Source organism: Caretta caretta, chromosome 10 (assembly GCF_965140235.1).
Source record: "Caretta caretta isolate rCarCar2 chromosome 10, rCarCar1.hap1, whole genome shotgun sequence".
Classification (NCBI taxonomy): domain Eukaryota; kingdom Metazoa; phylum Chordata; order Testudines; family Cheloniidae; genus Caretta; species Caretta caretta.
Genome location: NC_134215.1, coordinates 44,911,998 through 44,938,969, shown reverse-complemented (window position 1 = coordinate 44,938,969; position 26,972 = coordinate 44,911,998). Strand labels below are relative to the sequence as shown.

The following is a 26,972-nucleotide window of genomic DNA, read 5'->3' as shown; positions in this document are numbered from 1 at the left end:
AGCGTGGTGCCTCTGGTGGGGGCTGCACTTCCTGCTCCTGTTAGTACAGTCCCTGGGACCTGTTCATTTCCCCCTTGGTGAAGGTGTGGCACAGGCAATGCACCCAGTGGTGGAGCTCTGCCCAGTACCTTAGAATCATAGAATATCAGGGTTGGAAGGGACCTCAGGAGGTCATCTAGTCCAACCCCCTGCTCAAAGCAGGACCAATCCCCGACTAAATCATCCCAGCCAGGGCTTTGTCAAGCCTGACCTTAAAAACTTCTCGGGAAGAAGATTCCACCACCTCCCTAGGTAATGCATTCCAATGTTTCACCACCCTCATAGTGAAAAAGATTTTCCTGATATCCAACCTAAATCTCCCCCACTGCAACTTGAGACCATTACTCCTTGTTCTGTCATCTGCTACCACTGAGAACAGTCTAGAGCCATCTTCTTTGGAAGCAGCTATCAAATCCCCCCTCATTCTTCTCTTCTGAAGACTAAACATCCCCAGTTCTCTCAGCCTCTCCTCATAAAGTCATGTGTTTCAGTCCCCTAATCATTTTTGTTGCCCTCCGCTGGACTCTTTCCAATTTGTCCACATCCTTCGTGTAGTGTGGGGCCCAAAACTGGACACAGTACTCCAGATGAGGCCTCACCACTGTCGAATAGAGGGGAACAATCACGTCCCTCGATCTGCTGGCAGTGCCCCTACTTATATACCCCAAAATGCTATTATCCTTCTTGACAACAAGGGCACACTGACTCATATCCAACTTGTCATCCACTGTAACCCCTAGGTCCTTTTCTGGAGAACTGCTGCCTAGCCATTCAGTCCCTAGTCTGTAGCGGTGCATTGGATTCCTCCATCCTAAGTGCAGGACTCTGCACTTGTCCTTGCTGAACCTCATCAGATTTCTCTTGGCTCAATCCTCCAATTTGTCTCGGTCCCTCTGTATCCTATCCCTCCCCTCCAGCGTATCTACCACTCCTCCCAGTTTAGTGTCATCTGCAAATTTGCTGAGGGTGCAATCCACACCATCCTCCAGATCATTTATGAAGATATTGAACAAAACCGGCCCCAGGACCAACCCCTGGGGCACTCTACTTGATACTGGCTGCCAACTACACATGGAGCCATTGATCACTACCCGTTGAGCCCGACAATCTAGCCAGCTTTCTATCCACCTTATAGTCCATTCATCCAGCCCAACCTTCTTTAACTTGCTGGCGAGAATACTGTGGGAGACTGTCAAAAGCTTTGCTAAAGTCAAGGAACAACACGTCCACTGCTTTCCGTTCATCCACAGAGCCAGTTATCTCGTCATAGAAGGCAATTAGATTAGTCAGGCATGACTTGCCCTTGGTGAATCCATGCTGACAGTTCCTGATCACTTTCCTCTCCTTTAAGTGCTTCAGAATGGATCCCTTGAGGACCTGCTCCATGATTTTTCCAGGGACTGAGGTGAGGCTGACTGACCTTGTTCATGAGAACATCCAGTAGTTGCAACTAGGCTTTTGTCCTCTTTCACCCCTTGGCTGAGAGGCCAAACAGGGCATGTCACACCCAGGACACAGCTCTTTATAGGCCTTAGGCCCAGATAAACACAGCACAGCAGCCATCTCCAAACCAGACCCGAGTGATTTATTGCCAATACACATCTGCACAGCTCCCTTTATCCTGCAGGAGGCCAGCCCTTCCCCTGGGGGGCTCTACATGGGTCTGGGACACCACCTCCTCCCCCCATAGGCTCCATCTAGCCTGGCAGGAGCTGCTGCGGTTGGCATAAGGCACTGCCCCCCCCAGCCAGAGTGCAGGTAGCAGCATTTCCGCTTGCTGTGGCTCTGGCCTCTCTTGCTTTTTGGAGCTGTGGCCAGAGATGGCACTGGTGGAGCAGTTAGGGTCTGGCCTGACAGCTGTCCTGTTCATTACAAGTGCTCAATGAGAACAGTCCCCCAGGAGCTTTCAGCCCAACCTCCATGTGTGTGAAGCACCTGCCCCCAGGCTCAGCAGCAGCTCCCCATTTTGTCCATCACCCCTTGTGTGCGGAGGGCAGGAACAAATCCCAGGAGAAGGGAAGGTACAGCCACTGAGATACAGGAGCGATCCCTAAATGGGACAACCAAGCAGTGCTCCCCCTCCAGTAATGGTGCTGGTGAAGCCCGAGCAGTGGAGAATACCCTCATGAGCCATGCTGGCTAAGCATGTGGGGCCCCACCAAGCACTTTGGGGCTGCCTTCCCCCAGCAGGAGCTTGCTGGTCGGTAGAAGCCTTGTAACACACCACTCAGAACTATGTCTGGCAGCAGCTCTGCAAAACAGGAGAGGAAAGGGGTTAAAAGCACAGCTGTTTCTCAGTAGCAGCAGGAAGACTGGAACTAGACCAGACTCTGGGAGCAGAGCTCTGCAGGGGATTTTTTTTTAAATCTCATTCCTGCTATTACAGCAGCAGGTCCTGCAGGGTTCCAGTCCCACTGCAGCGATCTAGCCTGCAGGAATTAAAGGGGGACTGGATACCAGATTCAGCTCCACACCCTCTTACATTAAGATTCAGAACCAGATGACAGCCCAACAGCTGCCCACTGTTCCAGTTTCCAGCCTTGCTGACCAGACAGGGCTGCAGGGCATCAGATCCCCTTGGAAGGGAGAGACGGCCGAATGAACTGCAGCTAACCTATTCCATCCGCCCCACTGGCCCAGCTGGGCTCAAGGGCTCCAAGAAGCCCTTTACAAGCTGAGCCAGGTTCTAGGCTGTATGGTACCCCCAGGACACATATTAGCCCCATCCCTATATGCAAAAGCACTTCACACCCAAGTAGAGCATGTCTAACAGCAGCCTGCAGCACTGCATGGTAGGAAATAAGAGTACTGCATACTTCTGAAACAACTGGGGGGGGAGGATTAGGGCAGCAGAATAGACTCCACTGCAAAATTTGGCAAAAACTTCCCCTTAAAACCTCAACAGCCCCAGGCCATTGTTCTGGACAGTGCAGCTGTGGGCAGCAAACTTTGTTTTTACATCTTCTCACCAGGGCCTTTGCCCTCTTCCCAGCCTTCTAGGGAAGGATGGGGCAGGGGGTGGGCTTCGGGTGGTTAGAAAAATCTCTTTTCTCCTGAAGACGTTCCTGCCAGGCTGCAGCAGCTGGACTGCACAAGAGGGGAAAGAGTTCAGGCCCCATTGAGACCTTTGTTGCTCTTGGTTTTGTGAAATGTGCCTTTTGGGAAAGCAGGTGGGTCCTGCTCTGCTCCCAGTAACACTGAACGGCCACTGTGCAGGGAGCAGTTGTAGGGTTTAAGTCTCAGGCGCTGGCCAAGTTCACTGCCAAGGGGCAGTTTTGCTACAAAGGTAAGAGAAGATGAGCAGAGGGGCAGCACCTCACAGGACACCCCTCCTTTGTAAAGGGAACCAGCTTGCAGGATGCCAGCATTCCTTTGGGAGCGGCGAACACTCAGAAGAGGCCATTGGCAGCAGCCTGCCCAGGAGCAGAGGAATCCATGCCTTCAGCCCAGGACACAGCATTTCCATTGCATCGCTTGCATCGCCTGCCCCAGGACCCCAGTGCCCCCTGCCTTACCTGTGGAGGAGGGGAGCACGTAGGGATCTTTGTGGAAGATCATAACCGGCCGGTGGGAGAGCAGGAAGCCGTGGCTGCAATGAGAGAGGCAGATGAGGACCTGGCTCCTTCTTGGGCAGTGACATGAGTGGCTAGTGAGAGCAGCCTGACAGACTGCCCCCACACTGCCTCTCCAGTGCCTGGGTCCTGGCAAGGTGGGTCCTCGCCCATCAGGATGGGATTGGGCAGGGGGCACAGGTTCGCTCGTGCCCAGTGGGGCTCTCCTGTGCCTGTGGATCCAGGGCAGATTCTCTTTTGCTCTATAAGGGGGCTCCTTAGTGCAGTCCATCTTCCGCCATTGGGGGTAGAGGGGGGAGGACAAGGCTGCTGGGGGGCGCAGGCTCCCTGTCAGTATATCGGCTCTCCCAGATAGCAGGGGATTCCCTTACCCACAGGGATCTCGACAAAGCAGTTGGAAGGTGGGGCTGTTTCTTTCAACTGAACCAGTGGAGGGTGGGGGGACAATAACTCCAAGCCGTTTGACAAGGCAGCTGAGCCTCCACTGCTGGGAGAATTGCTCTAGAAGCAGCCAGCCACCAGGGGGTGCCCTTGCCCTGCAGGTGGCCCAGCTAGCAGAGAGAAGGCCAGCGCAGGCGGGAGGGGTCTCTGGCAACGAGCCCACAAGCTAGGAACCCCATCCAGAGCTTGAGGAGGTTGGCCAGCAACTGGGAGCCCTGCCACCAGCCCCCTGCAGCTGGAGCAAAGCCCCACCCCTAGCACTGGGAGGAGGCAGAAGAGCAACTTCTCCCTCCTCAGATTAAGTCACACAGGGAGCTGCAAGAAAACAGAGCCAGGGGAGTGAAGGGCCCAGGCCCTTTGTGGTGGGGGGAGACAGGTGCTCCCCTCTCCTGTATGTTAGGCAGAGCTGAGGGAGGGACCAGGTTCATCTCATCTATGGCCGAGTTTGCACACAGGCAGTAGTTGCCTGAATTTAAGTCTGCCCTGGGTCGGCAAACACAGTTCAATAGCTGCTAAGAGCTGCAGCTGATGAGCCCTGTACTGGTGCACTAAGGGCAGGGCTGCTAGGACAGCCCCCTGCTGGAAAGGCACAGAACTGCTCTGCTGCACAGGTGAGAGGCCGGGCAAACAAAAGAAGAAATCCCCATTGTAACACATTGTCCCTCTCTGGTCCCTCCCAGGGAGCATGAGCAGTTAGCCACATTTCTCAGGTGGGGAAACAGCATTTGAGAGGGGATGGTACCTTTCCAGGGTCACTAGCAAGTCACTGGCAGAGGTGGGATTAGAAGCTAGTGGCTCCAGCCACTAGGCAGTGCTGCCTCACATGAACACTAACCCCACCAGCCCCTCCCATGCCCAGGGAGGGCACCAAGGAATCGCTTGAGCTCCCTGATGTCCCAAGTTCATAGGAGACCTTGGCTTCCACCAGTGGGTGCCCCAGGCCTCAGGATACTCACTCCAGGCTGCTGGCCTTGGCATCCTGCTGAAAGTGCCTGAGCTTCAGGAAGTCCAGCAGTTCCTTAGGCAGCTCCTTGTTGTAGTACAGGACACCCTGCAGCAAACACAGGGGGCAGGTTAGACCTCACCAGAGCCCCTTGCCCCCTGGCGGCAGGACACCCCAACAAAAAACATGTTGGGCCTTTCTAAGGGAGCAAGCCCAAATCCACTCCAGGGGGCTCAAACCCAGCCCAGGAGTCACCAGTGGCAGAGTCCCAGGCGTGGGCTGCGGGGAAACATCCTACCTGAATGTAAACCTCCAGGCCCTGCCGCCGCTGCTCCTGCACCTTTGATATCCAGTTGGGGACTCGCTTGGGGGGGAAATCTGGGACCTTGCACATCTTCTTTATCTAGGGCAGAACGTGGCATTACTATCAGACCAAGTCACAGCCCACCTGCTGCTTGAAGCCACAGGACGCCAGGGTCCTGTGGGGCCCTGGGCTAGAGGCTCTGCTCTGGGGATCCATGCTCCACACCATGCAGGCAAGATCCTGGCCCCAGCCACACCATGGCATGAGGACCCCTCCCCTCTCTGACACACAGCAGCACTGAACCCCCTCAGGAGCTGCAAAGGTCTCTTCTCTCCCCAGCACCAGCAGGGGTGGCAGTATGCCCCACCCTCTCCAATATTACACCTCAGCTGCTTGGGTGAGCCCCTGCATTCCTCCCCTCCTGCCAGGATCCTCTATCAGGGTGGTGCTGGTAAGACCCTGAGGGGTTTTGCATGAACACCCCAGTGAGATAACGCAGGTCCCCTTCTCACAGCAACGAGCCCAGGTTCAGGCAGGTGTCGCCATGTCAATTACACTCCGCCATATTTTCAAGCCCCTTTAAATAAAATTAAAAAAAAAAAAAAAAACCCACCACTGAGGACGAGTAAACAACTCAATGCAGGCCGATGCTGCCCAGGCCTTAATCTGGTGCTGGCTGAAGGGCAGGCACAGTCCAGTGCGGGGAAGAGAACTACACAGAGGTCCATGTTATCCTATCTCCCCGTTCCAGTCACACAGAGCTGTAGGCAGGGACGTGGCTTCCCTTGTAACTGGCACGTGCCCAATCCGCGAGCATACCCCAGAGGAGCAGAACATAGGCAGGGAGACAGACTAACAGCTGGTGACACACGTGTGGAAGAAGTGTTACCATTCAGCACACGTTTGCAGGGACGAATTCCCCAAAGGCAGCAGCTGAGCCCTGTGGCAGTGGAAAGATCAGTTCCCCGGGGTTTGCTGTGGATAACGTGGAGTTAAGCCCTGTTCCCCATTCCAGCTGCTTGCCCGGCCGGCCCTCACCCTTTTATGCAGGGCATGGAACTCGCTGTAGCGCTTCTCAAGGATATGTTTCCGGCCATTGCACAGGACCTCCACCGTAAACACCTGCAAGGGCACAGGAGAGACGTGAGACGGGCCTGCCAGGCCCCACCCTTAGAGCAGAAATACGCAATAAGAGCACACCCTTCCCAGTACCCCCCAGCCCCCTCTCCCCAGCTGCCCGAACTGGAGAAGGGACATTGCTTCCCCATAGCCCTCCGGTCGGGCAACTGCTCACAGGGCTGTGAAACTGCAGTGTTTGCTTAGCAGCTAAAGCAGTCGTGTTCCCTCTCCCAGAATGCACTGCAGGTGTGAAAACAGAGTCACAAAAGGCTCTTTCAGAGCAGGCTCTGGCTCCAGCCAGGAGGGGAGCAGTGTGGCTAGAGACACTCCCCTCTTGCAGGGCACAGCACTGCCATCCTTAGCATCTGAAAACTGGCTGAAATGCCTCATGCAAATGACAGGCCAGCACGGCTCAGCTCCCTGAGCTCAGGAATCTAGCGCATCTCCCATCCTACCAAAGCCTACGCACAGGAGATGCTGCCACCATCACGTATAGGGTGGCGCATGCTCTGCCTGAGCAGTGCACAGCTACATCAGAGTCACGCTAGGGTAGCACATGAAGAACTGCAGCCAGCTGGCACTGCAAGGAGGCTGGGTGTAGGCAGGACGTAGCTAGGAATTGGGCCAGACCACTAGGCTTAGCACCCACCTGTCAAAGAGTGGGACCGATCATTAATGATCAGCTGTCAGCACTGCCTCACATTGGAATATGGCCCCTCCAGCAGCGTAGCACCCCGTAGCCTCACACAAGGCACCAAAGTGAGCATCGATACCATGGCAGCGCGGAGGTTTCCCCATCTGAGGGCTGGCCATGTTTATCTCCGTTTAGCGCATGAAATCTGATCAAGATTGCACAATTGCACATTGTGTGTGCACGCATCCATCTGACACACGGTGGTGGGAGAGCCAAGCTAATGCAGCAAGGCTCTTCTTGGGGCCCGGCAGTGAGTTTGCCTGCACCATGCTCACACCCCTTGTGCGTTCATTTCGCTCCTCCTAGTGTTGGACGCAGCTCACAGGAACGCAGCAGGTTGCACACGCTCCTGCTTGAGGGTTGGAATTGGCTCTCTGGCTGGACAGTTGCCCTGGATGGGGTCTGGTCACTGCCCAACACAGCAGGACAGGACTCCGAAACCCCTCACCAGAGCCCTGGCACAGAGGACAATTAAATGAGCCAGGCAGGATCTGGCCATGGCCTCCCCAGCCATGATGGTACATAATTACTCAGTGCCCCATAGCAACACAAATCAAATTCCAGCCAGCACCCAGCCTAGATGGCTCACAGCAGCCTCATCTCCTGCGAGTGACTTTCAAACCAGGCCTGGGCAGCCAGTCAGGGGAGCGTTCAACATCTAGAATTCCCGCAGGGGCCCTTCAGCTCTCCCCACACACACACACAAGGCAAGCACCGGGGGATCCTCAGTCCTTCCTCATCCAATCTCTCAATCAACTAGCTGGGACCAGCTCACAGACCCCCAGCCTCCATGTGGTGCCCAGAGGAGATGTGCCTGGTGTATGTCAGGGGTGCGGTGACCTGCTCATGCCTATGCGGGGAGCAAGACAGGGGAAGTCCCTCAGGTCGACACCCAGTGCTGGGCTGCTGGCCAAGCACAGGTGCAGCAAGGCAGACCCTGTTGCCGGTCACGTCAGGGTGAGGCTCTCCAGCAGAAGCAGGACACGAAGGGAGACTGACCCAGCATAAACAGAGCTTGGGCAGGCAGAGAAGGACACTGTAGCTAAGACAGCCAGTGTGCTCCATGGATTTATAAGCAGGGGAACAGCAGGAGTGGGGAGTGGTATTGCCTCTACACACAGCACTAGTGAGACCATTCCTGGATCCTGCATCCATCTGCCCTCTACTCTCAGCCTGATGCTGACCCGGGACACAGGGGACTGCAAAGCAGAGCAGGCCCAGATAGTGTAGGCAGGAGGGGAAGTTTGATCACTTGCCTTCCCTAGCTGCAGGAAGTGAAGGGGGGAATGTTTAATAGCTGGGCAGACAGACAGCCACTGGCTGGGGTCAGAGCTGGGGAGGGGCTGTCGAATCAGCCAGTTGGGATAATATTGAGTATATTGGCTGGCACCACATGGGGCTTCTTCAGCAGCCTGCTCTCCTGGGGAAGGCAGGGAGCCCATAGGCCAGCGCAGACTCCTCAGGCTTAGGGCTGCAGGAGAGAGGAAGGAACAGAGAGAAAGTGAACTAAAATCCCCAGCCCAGGCTGCGCTGCTGCCAGTCAGCCATGCAGGCCAGGGAGTTTTGCAGTGGCAGTATCGTAGCCAATGAGGTTAATCCGAGGCGTGATTATTGCTAATTGAAAACTTTTCCCAATACCCCACCATGACAACTTGAAATATAGTCGGCATTGGCAATTTTTGACAGTCCCACCTTATCAGTGTGGTTGGAGCAGGGAGGAGATGATGACAGGCTGCTGACTGATGCCATAGAAGGGCCTGGTGGGGGCCCTTCTCTGGGCTTTGGCTTCATCCTGCTCTATTGCCCTCCCATGCAGAGGGACGAGCTATGAAGGAGTTATGGGAAGGGTTTAACCCTTTCTCTCTCCTACAGAGGACTGGCATGTTTATAACCAGACAGGGACTGGTGCTTATGCCACACGCCAGCCCCAAGCCCTGTAGCTTTTACAGGCTGCTGAACGGCGGTGGGAGGGGAGGGGTCAATCCACAAGCCACAGCTCCTGAGCCCCCAGCCAGCTGCAGTGCTGCACCTGGCTCCTGCAGAGACCCCCAAGTCAGACCCCGGGAAAGCAGCACCTAGGCTGGCAAACACACACAACTCTCAGCCCGCTGGGCAGGAGAGGGCTGGGACAGCACGGCCCTGGGGACTGCTGAGAGTGCCAGCAAGGGGGGTGGGACAGGCCCTGGCTCACGGAGCCCCCCGGGGGGAGGAGGATCTCTAGTGCCTCAGAGAGGGAGAAAAAGCCATGGGTCGCTCCTTTACTATTAACTGGCTGAGACTCTCCCTGCGGAGGGGTCTGAGCAGCTGTCGGATGGGAACCGCTAATTACGGACCTGGCTCCTCCTCCTCCAGCCCTCTGATCTCTCCAGCGGGGTTTGTCTCCCGGGGGGGGCACTTTGCAGCCGCATTGCCACGGCCCCTCCCCCACCGCCACCAGGGCAGAACCTGAAGCGGGTTATAAAGAATTTCCTGCGCCCGGAGAAGTTGCCACAAACCCCGCGCCCCGGCAGCAGGAGCCAGGTGAGCCCTGGGCCAGCCGCGGCGGGCGGGCTGGTCCCGCCACAGGGCGGAACAAGCCCAACTCGGATTTCTGTTACTCATTAATGGGGCCGGGGCCAGGGCCGGGAGCCCGGGCACTAGGCGAAGGGAGAAGCTCTGGCGTCTCCATGTCCCATCCCCCCCCCCGACTTGTGTCCCACTTCAGGCTCCTTGGCTGCTGGCCCCAGTGCACCGGTCCCCCGGCAGGGCACCCTCGGATCCCCCGGCCGGAGGCTCGCCCCGGCTCCCCGACCCGCCCCGGCTGAGGGCAGCGAGGTCCCGGCGTGACGGGACCTGGCTGCGGACCTGGCCTGCGCCGGGCCCCGGCCCCGGGACTCGGCACCTGCGGGGTCCGCTCACGGGCCGCAGCGACTCGGCCCTGGACCCGCAGCGCCACCTCCGCGACCCCAGGCCAGCTCCCCGCAGCCAGGTGCGGTCCCGGGCGGGCTGAGCCGGGCGCCGGAGCCCTCCTCGCCGGGCCCCTCAGCCGCGGGCCGCACGTGGGCGCCGGGCTCAGCTCGGGTGCCCCAGGGCGACGCAGCCCTGGCCAAGGGGACCGGGCGTAGCGGCTGGGAACCGGGGAAAGGAGCCAGCGCAGCCCGGGGTCCCCCGGGCCGGACCGGAGCAGCTCGGCCCCCTCACCGTGTGCGTCTTCTCCGGGCTCGGCTCGGGCTCGGCCCCCGGCCCCACCGCGGGGATAGACACCGCGATCATCGCGCCGCCGGCCGGGCTGGCGAGCCCGCTCCATTCATCGCCGCCCCGCCCCGGGCTCCGCCCAGCCCCGCCCCTGGCGCCCACCCGGAGCGCGCGTCGACCCCCCTCGGGACTGGCCCCCGGACCGCGCCCAGCGCCCGAGACAGCCTGGGGCATGGCACCGAGGGGCTGCACCGTAGGGGGGAGCGGGCGCCCTGCCCAGCGGGTAGCCTGGCACCGGGCCACCACACGTCCCGGCCAGCAGCGGTAACCCTGGCAGGGACTCCAGCGAGGGCGGGCAGCCTGAGTACGCACCCAGGGTCTGGGTCTTCCCTGCTAGTGTTCCCTGAGCTAGCACAGGTGTGCCTCCCTGGAGCCCAGTTACACTGTACCCGGTGCCTGCCTGCCAGATGCCTTTGTTACTTCCCCCATTCACAAGTGGCAGATGAGTGGCAGTCTGGGCGACAGGGTAAGGAAGAATATAAAGTCTCTCCCGGGGAAGGGGGGCGGGGGGTAGTGGCTATTCACTGCAACCTTCTGCATCTACATGGAACTACAACCTGGGGCAGGGAGAATCCTCTCCCCTTACAGGTGCAGTGCACAGATAGCCCAGGGACAGCCCCCCTCCCAGGCACGTGTGTAAACACCCACCCACGCTCAGTGCTGGTGGTCGGACACTTACTTGGAAGCCTGTATCAAGAGCTCAGGCCAAAGGAGCATGTTGCTGCTCCTCCCCCTGGAATAATTGCAGGGCCTACAAACAGAAGGGATTTCCTGCTGTTCTGTGTCTATGTAAGGGGTCCCCATCCCATCCTGTGTGAGTGTCGAAGCCTGACCCCAGGTCTCTTCCCCGCAGGAGAGGGAAGTGACACCTCGGCCAGCGCTGGTTTCACTCAGACCCCCAGGGAAAAGGCGAAGCAGAATCCCCTCATTCCGCTTTCACTTCTTATTTCTGCTAAAGGCCCTCACTGCTGTGAAATGAGCAGAACAGCAGAGTCCCTGGAGGGAAGAGGAAGGATCCCTGCGCACACGGCCCCAGGAAGAGGCGCTGGGGCTAGGAGGGAGCAGGGGGCACTTGAGATACCCTGGGGAGCTAATAGTGCTGGCTAGACAACCACAGCACAGGCAGGAGTTGGCCAAGTTCCCCCTGCCTCTAGGCTTGCTGATGCCCTTCAGCCCCCACAGCCCTTGGCTACTCCAGCCCAGGGCGCTTCCCTCACACCCATCTGCCGATGACCCTCAAACCCAGCCTGAAACCCCTGCTGTTCTAGTGCTGGGTTCCCCTTCAATCCCCCCAGGCCAAAGGAGCCGGTGTGCCTGAGCTGGCTCTCCGTGGTGGCTCAGTGTTATCTATTTAGCTAATCCCTGGCTGCTCCAGGGTTTACCTCCATTGCTGATGCCTGACTCGGGCATTAGTGGGCAGGGGGAGGGGCTGGGAGGCACATTCTCACAGCACACCAGTCCAGACCCAGTAAAGCAGGGCACATGGTCACTGGGGAAGGGGTTCAGGCCGTAATCCCAGGATGGGTCAGGGTGATGAAGTTTCCGTTGGCAACAAGGACTTGGTGGAGCCAGAAGGATAAGATGCCGCTGCTGAGGCTAGGAGCCTGAGCCCACCCGGGCCAGCTCTAGACAAGGCTCTGTCATGCAATGTTGGGGGATGGGACTTTTCCTGGACCTGTTTTCAGGCTGGGTTGGCATCACTCATGTTCACGGCTGCGGGTGGATTTGTGGGGTCCACTTGGAGGTCATTTACAGGGCCTGAGGTTAATGTGTGTGTGGGGGGGTGCTGTTAAAGTTAGCTGGTGCTGTGCTCCTCCCTGGGATCTGTGACACAGACTCTTCCTATTCTTTGGTCCTGCTCTCAATGTGGGTTCGTTTGGCAGTGACGAGACCAGCTCTGAGCTGGGGCTCAAATCCCCCTGGAGGCGTTCTGGCCTTGCCTCACCTGGGGAAGGGAAAACTCAGAGGGTGGGAATCAGCGTAGCCTGCAAGGCAAACAGGAGCCGGCGCAAGCGAGAGCCACAGCCAAGTTCCATTCCATCATCCCAGGAGCAGGCAGCCAGTACGGTGCTAAGCCAGAGAACAAGGGCTCTGCTGTGCCTCCCTGCAGCGCTGGGGACATCAGCACGTGAACCACTGCCAAGGCAGCAGCCCAGCAACACTTCAGCAGCCAGCGGGCATGCTCAGGGAAGTGAGTTTGGCTGTGGTTCCTGGCCCCTCTGCTGGGGCAGGGCAGACGGGCTCAGAGGCACAGAGACAGATCCACAGCGTGCAGTCTGCTGGCTTGTCCTTCCCTTCAGTGCCGTTGGGGCCACATCCAGTTCTGTTAGGAGCAGGCCCAGGCCCAGTGAAGTCAGTGGGAGCTGTGCCCTCTTACACCGTCTCTGAATTTGACCCAAGGTCTGTGCTTGGACTCTGACCCCTGGCATTCAGCCACCCTTTGTTCTGCTCCTTTGTTACCTAGCTGCTTTCAGAGTACATGGCTCCTAGAGCAAATACACCATCTCTTCCCAGCAGCACACACTGCAAGCAGTGGTGCATTTGCCTGCCAATTACATAGGGCGGGGTGGGCAATAAGGGCAGGTGTTTTCCATGCAAACTTTGAACAGAGGCACAGAATGGGGAGCAACAAACGGCTGCTCCTCCTCTGCAACTGCACGTGTCCCGCTGTGGCAGGGAGGGAGTCAGCATGCGCAGCTCCAGGTGGGGGAAGAGCTTCCTGTGCTCAGCAGCCCTCCTTTCTGGTCAGTCCGGGCACTGCACTCAGCACCTGCAAAAGGGAGCTGGCTGCCGAACAGCAGGAGGTGCCAGGTGAGCGTGTGCGAGGAGGAGCTAAAATAAGGAGTGAGCTGTAAAATGTGACTAGCCCCAGATCACTCATTGTGTCTCAGTCACGGTCAGCCTTGGGGCTGGGGGGGATTGGCCAGTGAACTTGGACCTATGTTTGGGTGCCCAACTCAAGCAGCTGTGGCCTGCTTCTCTGAGGGGCTGAATCTCTGTAATGCCTGTTGATTTCGCCTAGTGCCATGAGCGCTGCAGAACCCTAGGGCTTGCCACGTAGGCACCCCACCTTAGAGGACACCTTTCCCAAGGCAGGCCTTGCTGCCCCCTGACAAGGCTGTTGCAAAAGTCACTGAGAACTGGTCAGCACCAGGAGATGGGAGTGGAGCTAAGTCTTCAAAATGGACAGTCAAAGTGATCCTGGGCTGGCTCTCTCCCTGGGAGAATGGACCGGCTCCCAAGAGGGAACAATACCTGTACCACTGGACGACTGTGGAACTAGTGTGGAGCACAGCAAGGGGGACATCATGTGAGCAGTGGGGCTGGCCAAGAGTTGTAATCCGAGCAATTGAAGCAGTGTGTGAGGGGGTATGTCTGACAGCGCACCCAGCAGCTGGAACGCGAACAGGGGTCTGGAAACTGGCAGATGTGACAGACAACACAGCATCCATTGAGTTGGAGGAGATGCCTGGCCATGGGGCTGGCACAGTCAGGCTGTGCTCGCCCCTGAATGCCTTGGGTGCACTTCAGTGCACGCTCTCCTCAGCCCTGCAGAACAAGGCATTCGGCCAAAGGCTTCCTGGGTTGATGTGGATTATCACAGAGCTCTGGGAGGGGACGGGAGGCCCAGCCAGGCCTGTCTCCTGGGCTCAGGCCTTCAGTTTGGTTGGAAGACAAATGCCCCTCACTGCTGCCAAGCGACAGGGTAATGGCAGCACAGGTGGACACCCGTGCCTCCTTTGCCAGTCCCCAGGTCTGGAGCACGGGCCCGTCTCTGGGCCTGGTGCTGTCTGTGTAGAGATCACTGGCTCTTCCTAAGGGCAGCCCTGTGAGGCTGTGGCGCCCTTGGCAGTTTAGGAGAGGGTGGCTTGGCAAGCAGGGTCCTGCTCCCCTCCGTCTGGGCTGTCCCATTGCAAAGCCGGGCCTGAGCAGCCCTGCTAGTTGGGTGCAGCAGGCAGAGGGTGCTCACCCCAGGCTGCTCTGGGCTCAGGGTCGCTGCTAGCGCTGTTCTTTTCACAGTGGCAGAATGGGAGCCTTGGGCTGGGTCGGGAGCCGCTCCAGAAGAGGAAGGCTGTGGTTGTCCCTCACCCCCACGGCTGGCCACAGCATGTGACATAGGCTGGCGTCATTATCTCCTTTGTCGGGGCTGCATGTGTGGGGCTGGCTCCTGGACTCCCCACCCCACCTTCCCCATCGCACTGGGTCAAAGAGCTAGAGCCGGCTGGCCAGGCAGCTGGGAGGGCCCCACTCAGCAGAACAAGAGCTGAGATCAGCAGGTTGTAAACTCTGCCCTTGCTGCAGCACTCACTGCCCGCTTAGTACAGCCCTCTGGCCCTGCCGCTGCCTCTCCATCCCCACCCCCACCCCAGCCCTGCTTCTCCAGCCCCATCTGGCCCTACCTCCCCCCACCCCCCATCCCTGCCTCTGCGGCTCCATCCCCACCCCAGCCCTGCTCCTTCTGCCTCATCTGGCCCTGCCTTCCCCCGCCCACCCCCCATCCCTGCCTCTGCTGCTCCATCCCCACCCCAGCCATGCTTCTCCTGCCCCATTTGGCCCTTCCTCCCCATACCCTCCCTCTCCCCACCCCCAGACCCTGCCTCTGCCGCCTGGTATGGCCCCTCACCTCACCTCACCTCTCCTGCCCCAACCAGCCTCTGGCCCAGCCTTTGTTACCAAGTGCAGGTTGGGTCCCGTTCCCCTCTGCCCTCGCTAACAGCGGGGACCCGAGGGGAGAGGACACTGGTCCCATGTTAAGGGATTCAACTCTCAACTCCCAGCTCCCGGGCCATGTTTTCCTGCTGCTGTTTTGCTGCAGCTTCTGTGTCACACAAGGCAGAGCCTGGCCTGAGCAGTGCTGAAATCACTGCTCCTGTGAGCCACGCAGGCTTCCCGATTCTTGTTGCAGCCACCCCCAGTGGCAGTGACCCAGGACCAGGGGACATGCTGCAGCTGAGCCCTCTGAGCTGTGCTTCCCCACAGCAGTGGCTCTGTCCTGGGCCCCATCAAGACAAACTTGTGTCTCTATTCAGCTACCATCCTGGGCAGGTTCTGGCTGGCTGAGGACTCGTGGCTACAGGCTCTCATCACCCAGAGGCTGCCCGCCTCATCAACTGAGCCTCCTGTCCCTTTGGTCTGAGCTCTCAACTGGCTACAGCATCTCCCATCAGTAACGGTACTTCCCATGCCACCATCTTCCCGAGGGGCTCAGCACCTCCCAAAGCTCCTCACTTGCCCACCAGAGCACAGGACACAGTGGGTGAAGGATAGCTCAGTGGTTTGAGCATTGGCCTGCTGAACCCAGGGTTGTGAGTTCAATCCTTGAGGGGGCCATTTAGGGATCTGGGTCAAAAACTGGGGATTGGCCCTGCTTTGAGCAGGGGGTTGGACTAGATGACCTGAGGTCCCTTCCAACCCTGATATTCTATGAAAGGGTGGAAGGAAGAGCAGGAGGTTCCTCCACCCCCCAGGCTGCTACATTGTTCGCATCAGCAGATGATTTCTCACTGCCGCCCACCACAGAATCCCTCCATGGCACAATGCGTGCGTGTGGCTGGCAGACCCTGCCGTGGACAGGCTCAAGAGCAACTTGGTCTTTCCTACCCAGTTCATTGTGGTTAACCCCAGCATCTTTTTCCCCCATCTGTGCCGCTGCCCTTGCTGAGTCTGTGCAGGGATAACGGACTGGGGGGATTGGGGTGACCAGATGTCCTGATTTTTAAAGGCTTTTATATAAGAAAAAGCCATTACCCCACACACACACACACACACCCTGTCCCGATTTTTCACACTTGCTGTCTGGTCGCCCTAGGGGGGATTGATTCCTGGGGATGCCCTTCAAGCCCAGCTGGCAGAAGATGCTACAGCCCAATGCTGACGGAAAACAATTTATGACCTAGTGATCCAGCACTTCCATACCCTGGCGATGGGCACTAGAGCAGCACCTGATGCTGCGCCACTAAAACCCAGGGGCCTTGTCTCTGAAACCCCTCACAGTTCAGGGTAGAATTACCCGTTAAGGCTGTGTTTCCAGCACTCTCTGTACTCTTTCCCCAACATAATTTACTTCAGGCCAGGTCCCACACTGTCCCTACAGGAACCTCTTAGCGCTGAGCGAATGGTTGGTGCAGGGAGAGGAGTTTGGCTCGAGGAGCAAGAATGAGGTTTGATGTGACGTCTGCCCACAGTATTTTTGTGTGTCCATTTCTAGTGATTGGCTCACATAGTCTTTAATCTGCTGCCAGGTGACTGACATGAGTCCAGGGGAAAGCAGCTCTGCTGGCATCCCCCAGGGATTATTTATAGCCTACTGGCAAGAAAGGCTTAAAACCAGCCCCTTTGACAGGCTACAGATGCAAATTCTAAAACTAGCAGCAAACTCTGCCTCCCCCCACACGCAGCTCCTTTACCAAAAACTGCAGTAAATGGCCTGGTTTGCGGCACACCCTGAAAGATCAACAACCCCAGGGCTCTGTCAGACCAAGAGTGGAGTTGGGTCCAAAGCTGAAGGCCATTCGCAGAGAGCACCCTACTGCTAGCAGTCCCCCGCCTTTAAATCCAGAGGAATGTAGCTCAAGTGCCTCTGGTGACTGTCTCTGTGGCCTGGGGTGGAGGCATCACAAATAGGCAGGTCCAAGGCCAGTTAGGGCTCTATAGAGCCAAATAACTTAAAAGCCACTTGCAAGCTAATAGGCAGCCATGCAGTTCCTAGCACTCCCACAGGGAAAGCACCTTCTGTGCCAGCCTCTGTTTACAGTGTCACCCCATTGTGGCACCTTTGGCCCATCTCCCATGCCACTTCCTCAAAGAGCTCAGGCTACCCTGACTTGTTTGTAACAGGAAGGGGCGGGTTGGGGGCGGAGCAGGGCAGGGAATCTCCTTCTCCGAGCCTGGCTCTAGCCAGCCATTCACCAGCTTTGCCCCCAAGGCATGGCTTTCATTGTCCTTGGCTCATTTTTGGGGTTTCCAGTGTTGCTGTACAGAAACTTTGCTGCAGGATCCAGGCCTTTATGTGGCTTCCCCCTCTCCCCACAGAAGTTTCAGAAACAAGTCACTGACCACAGCTTTCAGGACACGAAAGAGCTGATAGAGACAACTCTAGCCAATGGGAGAGCCAGGATCTTGTCTGAGGCTTGGTATGTGTCACCGTGGTCGGAACATCTGGCCACAGAGCTTTGGCGTATGCAGGGATACAGCCCATCCAGCTATAAATCCCACCTCCCACTGCATCTTAGGAGAAGTTTGACTTACTTACACACAGTTATGGGAACCTGAGTGGGAGCTGCGATTTCCCCCCCACACCGAATGGCTATTAGCCCTGAAATTTTGTTCTGTGTCTGAAGAAACTCATTGCCTCTGTGTCCCCTACCACAAGGAATTACTGAATACTAGGGCTGTCAAGCAATAAAAAAAAACCTAATCACGATTCATCGCACTGTTAAACAATAATAGAATACCATTTATTTAAACATTTTTTCATGTTTTTACATTTTCAAATATATTGATTTCCATTACAACACAGAATACAAAGTGTACAGTGCTCACTTTATATTTTTGATTACAAGTATTTTCACTGTAAAAAAACAAAATAGTATTTTTCAAATCACCTAATACAAGTACTGTAGTGCAATCTCTTTACTGTGAAAGTTGAAGTTACAAATGTAAAATTATGTACAAAAAAACCTGCATTCAAAAATAAAACAATGTAAAATTTTAGAGCCTGCAAATCCACTCAGTCCTACTTCTTGTTCAGCCAATCGCTCAGAAAAACAAGTGTGTTTACATTCGCGGGAGATAATGTTGCCCACTTCTTGTTTATAATGTCACCTGCACATGAGAACAGGCGTTCACATGGCACTGTTGTAGCCGGTATCGCAAAGTATTTATGTGCCAGAGGCGCTAAAGATTTATGTGTCTCTTCATGCTTCAGCCACCTTTCCAGAGGACATGAGTCCATGCTGATGACAGGTTCTGCTCAATAACGATCCAAAGCAGTGCGGACTGACGCATGTTCATTTTCATCATCTGAGTCAGATGCCACCAGCAGAAGGTTGATTTTCCTTTTTGGTGGTTCAGGTTCTGAAGTTTCTGCATCCGAGTGTTGCTCTTTTAAGATTACTAAAAGCATGCACCACATCTCATCCCTCGCAGATTTTGGAAGGCACTTCAGATTCTTAAACCTTGGGTCAAGTGCTGTAGCTATCTTTAGAAATCTCACATTGATACCTTTTTTGCATTTTGTCAAGTCTGCTGTGAGAGAGTTCTTAAAATTAACAACATGTGCTGGGTCATCATCCAAGACTGCTATAACATGAAATATATGGCAGAATGAGGGTAAAACAGAACAGGAGGAATATACTTTTCCCCCCCAAGGAGTTCAGTCACAAATGTAATTAACATTTTTTAATGAGCGTCATCAGCAGGGAAGCATGTCCTCTGGAATGGTTGCAGAAGTATGAAGGAGCATATAAATGTTTAGCATAGCTGGCACGTATATACCTTGCAATGCTGCTGTTCAAGGCTGATTCCCCACTTTGAGTGCAGGAGGTGGGGGCCTGCAAGGATTTTTAAAAATTAATACTTGCCACTCCAGGCTTGTATTAAACTCCCAAGTTTACAGCTTCTCTCTGACCTTGGATGGGTAGATGCTGCCACCACCCAAGTGCAAAACCCCCTTTTGGAACCTAGGAAGGCGCACTTGGGAATTCCTTCCTGTGGGGTACCCTCAAGCCCTTTCACCCCTCCCCTCCAGGGAAGAGCTAAGAAAGAAAAAAAAAGAAATCAGCTGTTGTCACCAGCTAATTAAACAACATGTGCACAAACCTCTTAGGACACCAAAAATCCAATCGTGTTCTTAAAAAAGGTAAATTTTATTAAAAACAAAAAGAAAGAAAATACATCTGGAACTTAGGTTTTTGCTAGATTTTAAAAGAGCAATTCCAAAAATTAAGCACCCAAAATAGCTTTCTTGGGGGTTCAGCTTAAAGGTTACAAGCAAACAGAGGAGGACAGAGGAGTCCACTTAGCCATAGGAAATAAACAGAAATAAATCTAATTGCATCTTTCTAAACATTCCTAATCTACTTACACATTTGGGAGTTCCAAATAGTAGTTCTAGGTATGATCTGATGATTTATGATCATACCTGGCTTAAAGCTTCTCATAGCATAACTGCTCCCTTTTCCCCTCTTTTCCAGAGAACAATAGAGACACAAAGGGGTAGTTTTTCCCCTGCATTTTAAAAAGTTCTAGCCTTCCCATTGGCTCTTTTGGTCAGGTGCCCACTCTCTTTCTTTTACCTGGGGGACTTTATTAATGCTTTACAGGTAAAGCAAGCAGAGAACAGTCACCCAGAGGGATTTTATAGCTAACTGGCTGGCTGGGTGCCCAAAAAAGGGAGCTACCTCCCCCCACTCCCCCCATTTATCACAGCTGGCTACAAAAGTACCATGCAAATACCTGTTCTCACTTTCTGGTGACATTGTAAATAAGAAGAGGGCAGCATTATCTCCTGTAAATGTAAACAAACTTGTTTGTCTTAGCAATTAGCTGAACAAGTAGGACTGAGTGGACTTGTAGGCTCTGACATTTTACATTCTTTTGTTTTTGAGTGCAGTTATGTAACAAACAAAAAATCTACATTTGTGTAAGGTGACTATTGCCCCCTTACTAACATTCAGTGGGGGTGTTTTGTTCCCAGTACTAAAAGGGGGAAGGGTGGATGGGGAATGAGGACCCTGAGACTGACAGCCCCCAGGAACAATGGGGAGAGGCCAATGCTCCAGGTCAGCCTGAATGACAGGGCGGGCTGGCTAATCAGGGAGTCAGGAGGCTATGGAGGGCCCGTCCTTCATGTGAGCTGGAATTGCCTGGGTCAGACAGAGTGGGGCCGAGCTAAGGAGAAAGCAGGGGCCCAAGCTAAGCTGGGGAGCAGAGCTGTACCAGATCCAGAGAGAGCAGACCCTGTCCTGGGAGCAGAGCTGCAGCCCCAAAGCCAGAGGCACAGCCCAGAGAGAGCAGACTTGCCCTGGGAGCAGAGCTGCAGCAACCAGAGCCAGAGGGTCCAGAAAAGCAGCCCAGGAAGCAGGTCAGTGTTGGGAGCAGTCAGCAGACCTGTGCTGGGAGGGGAGCTGCAGCAACCAGAGGCAGAGGGGCCAAAGAAGCAGCCCAGGGACCTGGAGGCAGAGCAGCGACAAAGTGGTGCAGCTGGGGCTGGAGCAGTCTGGAGCTGGGTGCGGTGAGCAGCTGGGGAGACCGAGGGGGACCCTGGGCAGCGGGCCCAGCACCGGGAGACACCTCAGCCAGGAGGCTCTGCAGGCCAGACTCGGGGAGGATTGGTAACCTCGACAGGGCAGGGGCGACGCTGGGAAGAAGGGCCCTGCCACCTAGAGCCTGAGAGCGTCTGGCCACATCCAGAGTGAGTGTCCAACCCACAGCATCCCTGCAACACAGCCAGGGCCTGAGAAGGAGGCCTGGGACTTACAAGGAACAGACTGTGAACTGCCCTGACGTTCCAGAGACACTGTTTTTGATGTTCCCTGCCACAGAGCGGGTTGATGTGTTTCCTTTAACCTTTCCCATTTTTCCTTATTCTTTTTAAAATTAATTGTCGATTAAATAACTTGCATTTGCTTTAACTTGTATGTCATGGTCAGTGGGTCAGAGAAGTGCCCAGTCCAGAGAGAGTACCCCTGAGTGGGGACATCCTAGCCCCTGTCCTAGGTGACCACAGCAGGGTTGGGGGTCGAGCCCCCCCAGGAATCCTGGGCCCAGCCTTGTTGGGGTTACGAGGACTCTGCCAGACAGGAAAGTGGAAGGGGAGTCCTCAAGGGCAGGGAGACCACTGGGTAAAGGAAGTGGGAGCAAGGACTCAGATCCTTTCGCTAGCCCACTTCACCGGGGTAGTGCAGAAGTCAGGAAAGTTCCCCACAATAGCGGGACTGTTCCCTCGCTTACATTTGTAAGTTATACTTTCACAACAAAGAGATTGCACTACAGTACTTGTATGAGGTGAACTGAAAAATACTATTTCTTTTGTTTATCATTTTTACAGTGCAAGTACTTGTAATCAAAAATAATATACAGTTTGATTTCAATTACAACACCGAATACAATATATATGAAAATGTAGAAAAACATCCCAAATATTTAATACATTTCAATTGGTATTCTATTGTTTAACAGTGCGATTTAAAACTGAGATTAATTGCGATTAATTTTTTTGAGTTAATCGTGTGAATTAACTGCAATTAATTGACAGCCCTACTAAATACCTAATTCAATGGAGCCATCAGAATGTGGCCATCCCTTAGACCAGCGGTGCTCAAACTTTTTGGGCTCAGGACCCATTTGGAAATGTTTATGACCTGTTGTGACCCAGTAAATAGTCTGGGGGTGGACGCTCCAGGGTGTTTTTGCTTGGGTCCTGGCCGGCCTTCTCCCCACAGTGTAGCTCCTGTGTTGTGGGACGGGCTGGGCTTGGTTCTCCGCTCCAGGTGTTGCAACCTCCAGGGCTGCAGCACTGCTCAGGTTTGGCCCTGCCCCCCTGACTGGACCAAATTTGTGTGAGGGGCTTGTGACAGGACTCATGGGGTTCCAGGGCCACTCACTCATATTTGGACTACCCTGGCTCCCTTCATCATGACGGCTGGGCCAAACCTGAATGGTGCTGGGACCCAGAGGTTGCAGTGCCTGGAGCAGGGAGTCGAGCCCGGCCAGCCGTGTGGGACAGGAGCCCCAGGAGCTGCCACACCACCCTGTGAAACATTTTGGTGACTGCCCCATGAGCCTGGCCTGCCTCGTCCCTTCCCCACCTTTGTTATGACCTTCACTAGTAGCAGGATGGATTAGAGCATGGTTCTCAAGCTGCTAGGGTTCAGGCCCCAGGCCTAAACCTCAAGGGTCTCTTATGACCCACTAAATAGCTTCAATGCAAAACCATCTGGCTTACTGAATACCCATGAGATACACTATCCCTATGAACACAGTAAGTACTAAACAAGTACACTGTGTACCATAGCAGCGGCTCCTGACCTGCAGGACTGGCTGAGCTTGGCTTCCAGCCCCTCTTGTTGCAACCTCTGGGGTAGCAGCACTGCTCAGCTTGGGGATAGCCCCCCCCGCCAGGCCAAATTTGCATGAGAGGGGTTGTGACCTAGCACGTGAGGTTGCAGCGCCACTCACACATTTGGCCCAGCCAGCACCCCACATCATCATGATACTGGGGGGTTGGGCCAAACCTGGGCAGCACTGCAACCCCGTGTACAAGATGAGCCCTCTCACAGTCCCGTGGGACTGGAGCTGCAGGAGCTGTGATTGGGCAAGTATGGGGACAGACTCTACAATCCCCCCCCCGGGGCAGGACCCAACCCTGACCACCCCCCTCCACGCCTCCCACACAACTTTGTCATTCTCGCAATGTAATTTGCGGTCATGACTCAGAGGTTGAGAATCCCTGGATTAGACACTAGCGGAAAGGCTTATGTCTTATTTGTTTCTATAGGGGGACATAAATGATCCATACCCTGCACTGGTACAGCAGCTATCCCAATGCATAGCCCCTAAAGCCTTTCCTTGAAGGCAGCTCACAGCGAGCCTAGAGGAAGGGGTGAAATTTATGCTCTGCAACTATCCCTGCAAATGACTAGCTTCAAGGAAAGCACCGCTGGGGTGGTTGCATGCCAGGTTCCCCTTTGCTGCTAGGACAGGAAACAGGCAGTTTGATAGTTTGGATCTGTTGCATCTTTATCCTCGACCTGGACACCCTCACCCCAGCCCTCAGCAAGGCAGGACCATACTGTGCTTGGCTTCTAGGGGAAGGTAGGCTCTTGGCTGGGCAGGGGCAAAGGGAGAGTGAAATTCAGCCTTGAGAGATGTTAAAGCACATCTTCTGAATAATCCCCATGGGGCTCATTCTCTTGTCTCAGGCCGGTGGGGTGTTGCTGTGCCCACAGGTGGCTGCCCTTCAGGGAAAAGTGACATGCTGGGCAGGGTAGATAGAACATCCCTTTAGCAGCTCACTGGCTGTAAGCTACCATATTCTGTGGACTAGCTGCTTGTTTGCAGACATCATTAAATGCCTTGTCCCAGGCTCAGTGGTTCCTTCACCCCTTTAGTATACAGAGCATGGGGCCCATATTTCTCTACAGGGTTGAGGGATAAAACATGATAATTCTAGACATGGGCAGGGGGCTTGCAGTGCTCCACAGCACACTCTCCCTCCAGGCAACCGGGGGGTAGCTTTGCTAGGTCAGAGGTTTTCAACCTTTTTTTCTCATTTGCAGAACCCTTAAAAAAAGGGTCAAATGGAGGTGCAGCCCCCACCCTCACCAGGTTGAAAACCACTGCTCCAGAGGGACATTTATAGCTTTACATGTCGCTTTTACCATTTTGAATCTGTCACGGCTCACAGCAGTGACACTAGGCATAGCCTACACCAGGTTTCTCCTTTGTCTTAGCCCTGGTCTACACTAGGACTTTAGGTCGAATTTAGCAGCGTTAAATCGATGTAAACCTACACCCGTCCACATGATGAAGCCCTTTTTTTCGACTTAAAGGGCTCTTAAAATCGATTAACTTACTCCACCCCTGACAAGTGGATTAGCGCTTAAATGGGCCTTGCCGCGTCGAATTTGGGGTACTGTGGACACAATTCGACGGTATTGGCCTCCGGGAGCTATCCCACAGTGCTCCATTTTGACCACTCTGGACAGCACTCTCAACTCAGATGCACTGGCCAGGTAGACAGGAAAAGAACCGCGAACTTTTGAATCTCATTTCCTGTTTGGCCAGTGTGGTAAGCTGCAGGTGACCATGCAGAGCTCATCAGCAGAGGTGACCATGATGGAGTCCCAGAATCACAAAAGAGCTCCAGCATGGACTGAACGGGAGGTACGGGATCTGATCGCTGTATAGGGAGAGGAATCCGTGCTATCAGAACTCCGTTCCAGTTTTCGAAATGCCAAAACCTTTGTCAAAATCTCCCAGGGCATGAAGGACAGAGGCCATAAGAGGGACCTGAAGCAGTGCCGCGTGAAATTTAAGGAGCTGAGGCAAGCCTACCAGAAAACCAGAGAGGCGAACGGCCGCTCCGGGTCAGAGCCCCAAACGTGCCGCTTCTATGATGAGCTGCATGCCATTTTAGGGGGTTCAGCCACCACTACCCCAGCCGTGTTGTTTGACTCCTTCAGTGGAGATGGAGGCAACACGGAAGCAGGTTTGGGGATGAAGAAGAAGATGATGATGAGGTTGTAGATAGCTCACAGCAAGAAAGCGGAGAAACTGGTTTTCCTGACAGCCAGGAACTGTTTCTCACCCTGGACCTGGAGCCAGTACCCCCCGAACCCACCCAAGGCTGCCTCCTGGACCCGGCAGGCGGAGAAGGGACCTCCGCTGAGTGTACCTTTTAAAATAGTATACATGGTTTAAAAGCAAGCATGTGAAAGGATGAATTCGCCCTGGCATTCGCGGCTCTCCTGGATGTACTCCCAAAGCCCTTGCAAAAGGTTTCTGGGAAGGGCAACCTTATTGCGTCCTCCATGGTAGGACACTTTACCACTCCAGGCCAGTAGCACGTACTCGGGAATCATTGTACAACAAAGCATAGCAGTGTACGTTTGCTGGCGTTCAAACAACATCCGTTCTTTATCTCTCTGTTATCCTCAGGAGAGTGAGATATTATTCATGGTCACCTGGTTGAAATAGGGTGCTTTTCTTCAGGGGACACTCAGAGGTGCCTGTTCCTGCTGGGCTGTTTGCCTGCGGCTGAACAGAAATGTTCCCCGCTGTTAGCCACGGGGTGTGGGGAGGGTTGAGGGGGTAGGCACGCGGTGGGGGGAGGCAAAATGCGACCTTGTAATGAAAGCACAAGCTATGTATGTAATGTTAACAGCAAGGTTTACCCTGAAAGAGTGTAGCCACTGTTTTATAAAATTTGTCTTTTTAAATACCGCTGTCTTTTTTTTCCCTCCACCAGCTGCATGTGTTTCAGTGATCACAGGATCTTCTCCTTCCCAGAGGCTAATGAAGATTAGAAAGAAAAAAAAAAAAAACGCACGTCTGATGAAATGTTCTCTGAGCTCATGCTGTCCTCCCACACTGACAGAGCACAGACGAATGCATGGAGGCAAATAATGTGAGAGTGCAGAAAAGCACAAAATGACCGGAAGGAGAGGTGGCGGGCTGAAGACAGGGCTGAAGCTCAAATGTGGCAGCAGAGTGATGAGAGGAGGCAGGATTCAATGCTGAGGCTGCTGGAGAATCAAACCAATATGCTCCAGTGAATGGTTGAGCTGCAGCAAAGGCAGCTGGAGCACAGACTGCTGCTACAGCCCCTGAATAACCAACCAGCCTCCTCCCCAAGTTCTATAGTCTCCATACCCAGACGCCCAAGAACGCAGTGGGGGGGCCTCCGGCCAACCAACCACTCCACCACAGAGGATTGCCCAAAAAACAGAAGGCTGGCATTCAATAAATTTTAAAGTTGTAAACTTTTAAAGTGCTGTGCTTAAAGTGCTGTGTGGCATTTTCCTTCCCTCCTCCACCACCCCTCCTGGGCTACCTTGGTAGTCATCCCCCTATTTGTGTGATGAATGAATAAAGAATGCGTGAATGTGAAGCAACAATGACTTTATTGCCTCTGCAAGCAGTGATCGAAGGGAGGAGGGGAGGGTGGTTAGCTTACAGGGAAGTAGAGTGAACCAAGAGGCGGGGGGTTTCATCAAGGAGAAACAAACGGAACTTTCACACCGTAGCCTGGCCAGTCATGAAACTGGTTTTCAAAGCTTCTCTGATGCGTGCCGCGCCCTCCTGTGCTCTTCTAAACGCCCTGGTGTCTGGCTGCGCGTAACCAGCAGCCAAGCGATTTGCCTCAACCTCCCACCCCGCCATAAACGTCTCCCCCTTACTCTCACAGATATTGTGGAGCACACAGCAAGCAGTAATAACAGTGGGAATATTGGTTTCGCTGAGGTCTAAGCGAGTCAGTAAACTGCGCCAGCGTGCCTTTAAACGTCCAAATGCACATTCTACCACCATTCTGCACTTGCTCAGCCTGTAGTTGAACAGCTCCTGACTACTGTCCAGGCTGCCTGTATACGGCTTCATGAGCCATGGCATTAAGGGGTAGGCTGGGTCCCCAAGGATACATATAGGCATTTCAACATCCCCAACAGTTATTTTCTGGTCTGGGAATAAAGTCCCTTCCTGCAGCTTTTGAAACAGACCAGAGTTCCTGAAGATGCGAGAGTCATGTACCTTTCCCGGCCATCCCACGTTGATGTTGGTGAAACGTCCCTTGTGATCCACCAGAGCTTGCAGCACTATCGAAAAGTACCCCTTGCGGTTTATGTACTCGCCGGCTTGGTGCTCCAGTGCCAAGACAGGGATATGGGTTCCGTTTATGGCCCCACCACAGTTAAGGAATCCCATTGCAGCAAAGCCATCCACTATGACCTGCACATTTCCCAGGGTCACTACCCTTGATATCAGCAGATCTTTGATTGCGTGGGCTACTTGCATCACAGCAGCTCCCACAGTAGATTTGCCCACTCCAAATTGATTCCCGACTGACCGGTAGCTGTCTGGCGTTGCAAGCTTCCACAGGGCTATCGCCACTCGCTTCTCAACTGT

General features: G+C 54.6%; 1 protein-coding gene, 1 long non-coding RNA gene and 1 pseudogene across 2 annotated transcripts; 2 read left to right on the top strand and 1 right to left on the bottom strand.

Annotated features, from left to right (window-relative positions):
• Positions 1-1,603: 1,603 nt before the first annotated feature.
• On the bottom strand, positions 1,604-10,419 carry SNX22 (sorting nexin 22). Its single transcript, XM_048867003.2, has 6 exons — positions 10,293-10,419; positions 6,338-6,421; positions 5,294-5,398; positions 5,009-5,103; positions 3,555-3,628; positions 1,604-2,290 (listed from the first exon to the last, which is right to left on the bottom strand). The coding sequence occupies exons 1-6, from the start codon at positions 10,362-10,364 to the stop codon at positions 2,163-2,165; spliced, it is 558 nt and encodes a 185-aa protein (XP_048722960.1). The 5' UTR covers positions 10,365-10,419; the 3' UTR covers positions 1,604-2,162.
• On the top strand, positions 6,417-25,839 carry LOC142068395 (uncharacterized). The gene is made up of 2 exons (XR_012670194.1): positions 6,417-9,632; positions 25,318-25,839. It is a non-coding gene; the product is annotated as an uncharacterized LOC142068395 (long non-coding RNA).
• LOC125644447 (U4 spliceosomal RNA) lies at positions 8,670-8,829 on the top strand (annotated as a pseudogene).
• Positions 25,840-26,972: the final 1,133 nt, after the last annotated feature.